The 9,956-nt window shown below is 40.6% G+C and overlaps 1 protein-coding gene across 1 annotated transcript in view; it reads right to left on the bottom strand.

The window, feature by feature from the left end:
* The window catches only part of LOC109844332 (putative glutamine amidotransferase PB2B2.05), an 8,935-nt gene extending 1,783 nt beyond the window's left edge, over positions 1 to 7,152 (bottom strand). Inside the window, exons 1-3 of the mRNA XM_020413324.1 lie at positions 7,003 to 7,152; positions 6,127 to 6,851; positions 4,988 to 5,194 (exon numbers count right to left, since the gene is read on the bottom strand). Coding sequence (XP_020268913.1) covers positions 4,988 to 5,194; positions 6,127 to 6,851; positions 7,003 to 7,093 — 1,023 coding nt within the window. The 5' untranslated portion in view covers positions 7,094 to 7,152. The remainder of the gene's footprint in view (positions 1 to 4,987; positions 5,195 to 6,126; positions 6,852 to 7,002) is intronic.

Below are 9,956 nucleotides of genomic sequence, written 5' to 3'. Positions count from 1 at the left end.
GCCTCCGCCGCCCCCCCCCCCCCCCCCCTCTTCTCTTCTTCTCTGCCTTTTTTTCTTTAGCTCACCTGATTTGTGAGGAAGGAATTTAAGAAAAGGAAATTTATTGAGGGGGGTTTTAAGAAGGAAATTAAAGAGGGTTATTACTGTAGCTACAATAACGAACTTTTATTTATTGAGAGATTTCAAGTTTGAGATCTGCTCTTACATTGTAATTTCCTGTTGATTAATAAGAAATTATTTGTGTGGCTCCCGAGGACGTAGGCAAGTTTATCGAACCTCGTAAATCATGGTGTACTTTTCTTTATACTGTGTTTTTCGCTGTTAAAGGGGTTTAGCGTAGCCCCGGGTTTTCCCCAACAACTGGTATCAGAGCCTGAAACGATTTAGAGGAAGTCAGATTCAAGTGGGAGCGATGGCCGTAGATGAAGGACATATGAGATTAGAGAAGTTCGATGGAACATATTTCGAATTCTAAAAAATACAGATAGAGGATTATATGTATCAACCTCTTTCAGAAAAGAAGCCGGAGTCTATGAAGGAGGATGAACATAACCTTCTAGACAGACAAGCCCTCGGAGTTATCAGATTGACGTTAACTCGTAATGTTGTGTTCAATATTGCGAAAGACAAGACCACGACGGATCTTATGGCAGCACTCTCAAATATGTATGAGAAGTCATCAGCCGCGAACAAAGTTTATTTGATGAGGTGGTTATTGAATCTGAGAATGGCGGAAGACGCGTCAGTAGCACAAAACCTCAATGAACTCAACACGGTCACAACCCAATTGAGTTCAATTGAAATTAAGTTTGATGACAAAGTTCGAGCATTGATCTTTTTATCTTCCCTATCAGAAAGCTGGAACGCTATAGCCATGGTTGTGAGTAGCTCATCGGGAAGTAACAAGTTAAAGTTCGACGACATTCGTGATCTGGTTCTCAGTGAGGAGATCCGACGAAGAGAGTCGGGTGAAGCTATAACCTCTTCAGTATTGCATACAGAGTCAAGAGGTAGAAATTTAACCAGACGGAACGGACGAGGCAAATCAAACTACAGAGTTAGATCAAAGGACAGGAGGTCCAAATCCAAGAATCCAAGCAACAGCTCAAAGGCTATCGAGTGTTGAAATTATGGAAAAACGGAGCACTATAAGAATCAGTGCAAGAGTGCACAGAAGGAGAAGGCGAAGGCAGAGGTGAATGTCACTTCCACCTCAGGAGGAGACGATGCATTGATATGCTCTTCAAAAAGCAAAGAGGAATCTTGGGTGTTAGATTCAGGAGCGTCGTTCCATGCTACTTCTCAGAAAGAATTTTTTGAGAAGTATGTCCCCAGAAATCTTGGATATGTATACCTTGGTGATGATCAACCGTGTGCTATTGTGGGCAAAGGTGTAGTAAAAATTAAGTTGAACGGGTCAGTATGGGAGCTGAATGATGTTAGGCATATTCTCAACCTAAGAAAGAACTTAATATCCGTAAGCCAGTTCGCTGGCGAAGGATACACTACGACCTTCCATGGGGATGATTAGAAGATCTCAAAGGGTGCAATAACGATTGTCCGAGGTAAGAAGACTGATACCCTATATATGATAATAGGTACACGTTGTTTAATCTCAGTTGCAGCAGGCAATAAGACCTCAAATTTGTAGCACCAGAGACTCGGTCATATGAGTGAAAAGGGGATGAAGATTTTGCACACAAAGGGAAAACTTCCAAGTCTAAAATCAGTGGAGATGGACATGTATGAAGAATGTATATTTGGAAAGCATAAGACAGTCAGCTTTCAGACAAGTGGCAAAACCCCCAGGAAGGAAAAGCTTGAGCTCATTCACTCATATGTTTGGGGACCAACCACCACCGCGTCCATTAGTGGGAAACACTACTTCATGATTTTTATCGATGATCACTCTCAGAAAGTGTGGGTCTACATTCTGAAGCATAAGTCAGAAGTATTTGAGGCTTTCAGGAGATGGAAAGTCATGATCGAGAATGAGACCGGTCTGAGAATAAAGAAGCTCAGGACCGACAATGATAGTGAGTATGAAGACACCGGATTCAATAAGTTTTGCTATGAGCACGGGATCAGAATGGAGAGATTCATGCCTGACACGCCTCAGTAAAATGGTATAGCTGAACGGATGAACCGAACGTTGACAGAGAGAGCCAGAAGCATTCGGATAGAGTCAGGCCTACTAAAGAAGTTCTGGATAGAAGCGATCAATACAACAACTTACTTGATCAATCGAGGTCCATCGGTTCCATTGGAGCACAGAATACCAGAGGAGGTATGGTGCGTAAAGGAGGTAAAACTCTCACATCTCAAAGTTTTTGGTTGTGTAGCTTATGTGCATATTAGTGATCAATGTAGGAATAAGCTTGATCCTAAGTTCAATAAATGCACTTTCATCAGCTATGGTGAAGATGAGTTAGGCTATCGTATTTGGGATAATAAAAACAAGAAGGTGATCAGGAGTAGAGATGTGATATTCAACGAGAATGTGATGTACAAGGACATACACAAGACAGATGACTCAGAGAAAGAGTCAACATTTATAGATGAAGATGATATCCCGAGTAACCTCTCGGAAGAACCCAATGCAGAAGGTCCTCAGCCAAAAGAGCATGTTGGACAGAACGGTGCACAGGAGGCCGACACACCAACTCCGATATTAAGAAGATCTTCTCGACCTCCTGTGCCCAACAGGAGATATATGAACTATATGTTGCTGACAGATGGAGGGGAGCCTAAAAGCTATGACGAAGCTTATCAGAGTGGAGATGCGAGCAAGTGGGAGCTTGCCATGAAAGATGAGATGAAGCCTCTCATCTGAAACTAGACGTGGGAACTAGCTGAGTTGCCCACAAGTAAGAAGACACTTCACAATAAATGAGCGTATCGGGTGAAAGAGGAACATGATGGTTCCAGAAGATATAAAGCCCGACTAGTTGTTAAAGGATTCCAGCAGAAGGAAAAAATTAACTACACCGATATTTTTGCTCCCGTGGTAAAGCTCAATACTATCGGGACAATGATGAGTATTGTAGCTATTGAAGATCTTCATCTCGAGCAGTTAGACGTGAAGACTGTGTTTCTTCACGGAGATTTAGAAGAAGAGATATACATGCACCAGTCAGAAGTTTTCTCAGAAGAAAAGAAGAAGAACCTGGTGTGCAGACTCAAGAAGTGCTTGTATGGCCTAAACAAGCCCCAAGACAGTGGTACAAAAAGTTTGACAGTTTCATGCACAAGGAAGGTTTTCAGAAGTGCAACGCCGACCACTGTTGCTACTTCAAAATATATCAGTCCAGTTATATCATCTTACTGTTGTATATTGATGATATGTTAGTTACAGGTGTAGATATGAAGGATATCAGGAATTTGAAGCAGCAGCTATCAAAGAAGTTTGACATGAAGGACTTAGGTCCAGCAAAAAAGATTCTTGAAATATAAATCACGAGAGATAAGAAGAGAGATCTCTTACAGTTATCTCAGATAGAGTACATCAATCGTGTTTTGCAGAGATTCAATATGGGGGACGCTAAGCCAGTCAGCACATCATTAGCCAGTTATTTTCGCCTATCAAAGGATCAGTCTCCTCAGTCAAAAGAAGAGAAAGAGAGTATGACTAAGGTCCCTTACGCCTCAGCCATCGAAAGCTTGATGTACGTAATGGTCTGTACAAGACCAGACATTGGCCATGCAGTGGGAGTGGTCAGCCGGTTCATGTCGAATCCAGAAAAGCTCATTGGAAAGCGGTCAAGTGGATTCTGATGTATCTACGAGGCACCACACAGAAGTGTTTGCACTTTGGTAAGGGAGACGTGAAAGTGCAAGGGTACGTAGATGCATACTTTGGAGGTGAAGTCGATCACCGAAGAAGCACCACCGATTATGTATTTACTGTCAGAACTATAACTGTTAGTTGGATGTCATAGATACAGAAGATTATCACTCTATCCACTACAGAAGCTGAGTATGTAACAATGACTGAAGCTAGTAAAGAGATAATATGGCTTCAGGGTTTATTAACAGAGCTGTGATTCAAACAGGAAAGGAATGTCTTGCATAGTAATAGTCAGAGTGCGATACACTTGGCTATGAATTCTGTATTTCATTCTAGAATGAAGCACATTAGGCTTCGGTACCACTTCATCAGATCCCTGTTGGAAGATGACGTGTTAAAATTGGAGAAGATTTTAGGAAGTAAGAATCCAGCAGATATGTTAACAAAGACTGTGACCATTCAGAAATTAGAGTTGTGCGTAACTTCAGTTAGCCTTCATGCATAGGTGATGAGGGCGAAGCCACACATGAGAAGGTGCTTGTTGAGATAGTCTGCTGACGACGGTTTGATCTCCAAGTAGGAGATTGTTGGATTTGGGTATGGATCTAAACCTCCGCAGGCGAGGAGCTTCAGGCGAGCTCCTCCGGCGAGTTCAAAGGCGAGGTCGACGCCGAGCTTGAGGCGAGCTCTAGGCGAGATCAACGGCGAGCTCGAGGCAAGCTTCAAGTGAGGTTGAGCGAGTGAGATCCAGGCAAGCATGGGCGAGTCAGGTGAGCTCAAGAACCCCACGCAGGCGAGGTTCCCCCCCCCCCTTTTTCTCTTCTTCTCTGCCTTTTTTTCTTCAGCTCACGTGATTTGTGAGGAAGGAATTTAAGAGAAGGGAATTTATTGAGGGGGATTTTAAGAAGGAAATTAAAGAGGGTTATTATTGTAGCTACAGTAACAAACTTTCATTTGTTGAGAGATCCCAAGTTTGAGATCTGCTCTTACATTGTAATTTCTTGTTGATTAATAAGAAATTAATTGTGTGGCTCCCGAAAACGTAGGCAAGTTTGCCGAACCTCGTAAATTTTAGTGTACTTTTTTCTATACTGCGTTTTTCGCTGTTAGAAGGGGTTTAGCGTAGCCCCGGGTTTTCCCCAATAATATGTTCCGTGAACAATGGAAAAACTTGAACCGGTATTAGTCCATGTTACATACCTCGAGGAATTCAGCTCCAATTTCAAGTGCTGGTTCATCCGATTGTGGCATTTGATGCCCTGATGCATATAAGTTCCTTGCAAGTGAAAAGCTCCTGATAATTATCTTTCTTTTCTTCTCCATTTCATGATCAAGCTTCGGAGCTATTTTAATGTTTGCTGTGTTATTAACCTTCTTTTGATAAGCCATTACCGCCTTTACAAATTCCTGTTCAAAGAAAGAAAAGGAAAAGTGTTAGCGCAGTTTGTACACCCAAATTAGCCTAATGCTGTTTGCAAAATCATCAAAAGCAATCACTTGAATCCCCAATTTCTGATCTTGGAAAATGCATCTGAATTATAAATTTGAATTAATGTGTAAGTTATATAGATGACATGATGAAAATTTTGGTATAGCATAAATTTTGGTATAAGAAAGTTTGCCAGAACATCTCCCCGTGTATTGTTTCTCTGACAGAGAGGACATACGAGTGCCAACTTTGTGAACCCTGTAAGTCTGTGACTTATAATTTTCTTTTTTTTTAAATGGCACGAGCAATTCCTAAGGCTTGTACACTAGAAGTGCAATTATAAACATCTGACCAAAGTTATGTCAAATTTTAGATGCATGATTTCTTCCATTAGAGATGTGCACAAGAGGGGGAAAAAGACCACACACAGTGCACGTGCATAAAATCATAAGATGGGTTTTTTTTCTTTTTCCGGATCCAAGTATAGGAGTAGGAATCTCATTAGAACGTCCCCTCAAGGTGTGGGGTCTTATGAGCCACTCATTTTATAAAGTGGGGCGCAGTTTTAATCTCTCAGTACCCTCTGTTTGGCACACGGAACCCTACACCGTGTGAAGTTCTGATAGAATCTCTACTCCAATTTGAGATTTATGCCTATAAATTATGTGTTTTACCTTGATGTTTTTGTATGCTGACTAGAAACCTATCAATCATATAGACAAGTAAATTAAACATATAAATCAATAGTTCATGATAAATTTCCAGTATCCAAATATGCACTTCAACATTCAACAGATTCATGAATATCACATTAGCAAAACCTACGTTAATGGTAAAGCAAGAAGTTTGCTGTAACAGATCTCAGATTTAAGATCAAACTATTGTCTATTAGCATGGGAAATACTCGCACCTGATAAGCCGAGGGGCACCCAGGATAATCGAAATCATCAGACTCCGGCCGCCTCATTCTCTCCGGATGAAACTGCAGTCCCATAATAAACCTCCCTTCCTCAGGATCATAACACTGAGGATCATAAAACCCCTCAATCAATCCATCCTCCGAGTACGCCATTGGAACAAACCTCGACGCCAGTCTCTTCACACCCTGGTGATGATAGCTGTTTACGCTCATCTCCATCCTCTCGTCCAACGACCCCTGAAACCAATCACTCAGCGGGGTTTCCTCAACCACCCTCACCCTGTGTCGATGCCCATCATAATTCTCATAATCGATATGACGTACTTTTGCATCACTACCTTTCTTCGCAACCTCTTTCTCTATGTCCTGATACAGTGTACCTCCGGACGCTACATTGAGGACCTGAGACCCACGGCAGATGCCAAGGTAGGGGATGCTTCGGTCGAGGCAGAGCTTTGCGAGGCGAAGCTCGATGGAGTCTTTTTCACGGTCTATGGCTGTGTCGCTGATGTGGAGGCGGCGGATGTCTTCGAGTTCTTGAGGGGTGAGGCCGGAGATCTCTGAGTCATAGAGGGAAGGGTCGATGTCCTCGCCCTCGCAGAGAAGGACGCCGTGGATTGGCTCAAAACTGTCGAGGAGCATGTGGACCCCGGCTACCCTGGGGACGATCACCGGGACAGCACCGTAGGAGACTATCAGATCAAGATGATACTCTCCTGTAAAAATAAAATAAAATAAAATAAAATAAAAAATCTTTATCTTGAAGCGTTAAATATAAGATAAAATTTATTTGAATATAAAGATCTCTATACACATATGTTACTATATATAAAAGCAAATTAGAATATAGCATGAGAGATCATTTACCGACGAAATCAACAAACTTGTTCTTACGAACACAACGCCTAGAGACAATGAGAACTCGAGGCAAGATCGTGGACAAATCAGTAGGAGCCATTTTCGCTTGTTTTTCTCCCCCCTTTTTCTTTTCTCCCTAGGCCTTTAACATGAAGAGCTGTTTAGGGCTAGGGTTCGATATTTACTTCTTTTTCGAGCAAAAAACAAAGTTATTATCCGTGACAATTTTTAAGGGGTGCCCGTGAGCAGTCCATGTTCATCCTCTAGGCGCCACGTCACTGAAATATATTGGAATTAGTCAATTAATACCAAATCTCTTATAAGTAAAGGATTCAAATGGTTATGGGTTCAATATTATTTGGTATCTGATAACCATTTAAAATATAGATATAGATATATAGGTAATGGCACAAAAGAATAGCAAAGCATTCGATAACATTCTCTTAAATTTCTGATGCCAAAATTTCCAAAACTAACATATATTTCAAGTACATCAAATATTACATGGTCTGCTATTTTGTTTAAGGATGGCGAGTTTATTAGGATATCTATGCTTTTTTAACCTTGTCACATAAAAGGACAGCAAAATGTAAGCGGTAAGCTTTTAAATATCCATCAGTTACATTTACATTTTACTCAGCCGTGTTTTATTACCTAATTCAGATCACTTGGCTGGGATTCTGCGGCATTGCTCCTGTACATGAGAGAAACCCCTCATATCATATAATATATTCATTATTCAAATGAGTTCTTTCTGTATTAGTCCCTTTATAATTCTTTATGAATATTTTAAAATTAGTCCCTCACATCATTAAAATTGCTATGTAAATTCCCAATTTTTCTGTTATTTCATAATTATTCCCTCAAACAAGTAAAATTGCTTTTGGCTTATCCAATTCTCTTTAGTGTTCCACATTCATTTCTCTAATCAAGAGTAAAATTAGCAATCAGAGGGATAGTTTGAAACCACTTATGAGAATCCGCGACCTAACTAATATCAATCTCAATGTTTTGAGGGACTAATTTGAAAATAACTTACAACATGGTAGATTTAATAGCAATTTGAATGTTTTACCAAATAATTTTGAATCAGTTCCATTGAATTAGTACTAAGTACTCTCTAAATTGCTTTATTTTGTAGGAATCGTATAACAAACAATATTTCGTATACCAACTATATATCCAACGGATAAGATCCTTTTATTAATCTCTTCAGTGTTGACTTGATTTGATATTTTTTGTTGTTTGTAAATAGAATAGATGATTAGGAGATTATTGGTAAACATAGTAATCAGAGGATTAGGAGGACGAAGCGCCACATATGCAGTAGTTATCTGGGAATCTGGGATCAGTCAAAACTGTAGATAGCTGCTGATCTGTCAGCATGTGCTATTTTTGTGCCTGGCATCGAGTCAGAATTCAATTGCAAACTTAAACACGAGCAGCAATTGGGATGCTGATTGCAATTCCAGCACAAGTTTATGTGCAAATCTTATCCCACAGTTTTCCTTAAAAAAAAATTACCTAACGGCGGTTGCAGATAAAATCAGAGGAGGAAAACAATGTCCATTAGAAATCAAATACTCTAAATATGAAAGAAAGCAAATGTTGAAATCAAATATTTTCAAATAACAACCTAGAACCAGAACTAAACAAAAATAGGCAGCCACATGCACTGCCATATTTCTCAACTTAACTTTGGTATTAGATGCAGGACTCCCCACGTAGCTAAATACTTGAAAACTAAAACATTCGAGAAAAGAGGCTATCGATCTCTTTTCCGCTACACAAATCACATGCCTCGGTGATTTGCTTTTAGGATCATAATATTCAAGCCTCCTATTAATATAATCATCCACATACATCAACAATTTTCCATGTTTCATTTGGAGGAGATTTAAAGACCTCGGCTCGTGAATACCATCACATGGAAATTCGATGTTGTGGATTTGTTCCCACACGCTGCATTGCCTTTGTACATCCATAGATTGAAATTGCCCCAACAACAGTATCCTTCAACAATGCATAAGCTAGCCTCCAACTCTTGTAGTTCATATTCTATTTGGTCTTGTTTGTTGAGTTGAGAGGAGTGTTGAATCATTGCCTATGACGGAGACGCGTTAGTTCGTGCACCACCGCAGATCAGATCCGATTAACAAAATAATTATGCTCTTGTTTCACGAAGGAAACAATCGCAGCAGCGACAATCACGACCAAGTGAGATTTTGGCTCTTCTCAAGATTAAAACCAAGTTTAATCCGGAGGAAAGAGGGGGAGAGAATCTTGAATCTTTCGAAGGCTTTTTCTTTATGAAAAAGTTTGCCAACATTCGCCAAGTCTCCTCTGAAATTCGTGGTTTACTGCTCAATTCGACAACACCTCGCCCTCTGATTTCAGATCCTCTCAAATGAAGACCCTGGGCTTCTATTTATAGGCTTTTGTTGCTGCGATTCCTGATAAGATCAAGTGTTTTGACGTCATCTGCAATTGATAACCACCCAGCCGTACTTAGGGATAGCTTCAGAACAGTTGGGGAGGTCCTGGAACAAAAGAATCCTTAAAAAACATCGAAACTCGTGTTTTGAGAAGTTTTGGGAGCCGATCACCACCTGGTAGCTAGGAGCTGTACGAGCCACCATTTGGTGGCTCGCACTCATGCGAGCCCTGTGGCCTGCTTCGTCCGTCTTTTTTACTTTGTGGCTATGTATAGCCCCTTTAGTCCGCTTGTTTTGCGGTTGTTTTGCCTTTACGCGTGTTTCGTCGCTTTGTTGACTCGTGCGCGATTCACTTCATGCATCTCGTTGGCTTCTTTACAGATTTGGATAATCCCATTTGGACTTAGATAATGACGTTCATCGTCTTCTCTTTGTCTCGAGTTGTATTCAGACAACTATAGGCATTTTTTGATGCCTACAATGTGCTTTTGATACACCCCTTAGTTTATCTTTAGTTTTGGATGATTC

This window comes from Asparagus officinalis, chromosome 1, assembly GCF_001876935.1.
Source record: "Asparagus officinalis chromosome 1, Aspof.V1, whole genome shotgun sequence".
Lineage (NCBI taxonomy): Eukaryota > Viridiplantae > Streptophyta > Magnoliopsida > Asparagales > Asparagaceae > Asparagus > Asparagus officinalis.
This window is presented reverse-complemented; position numbering and strand designations above follow the sequence as displayed.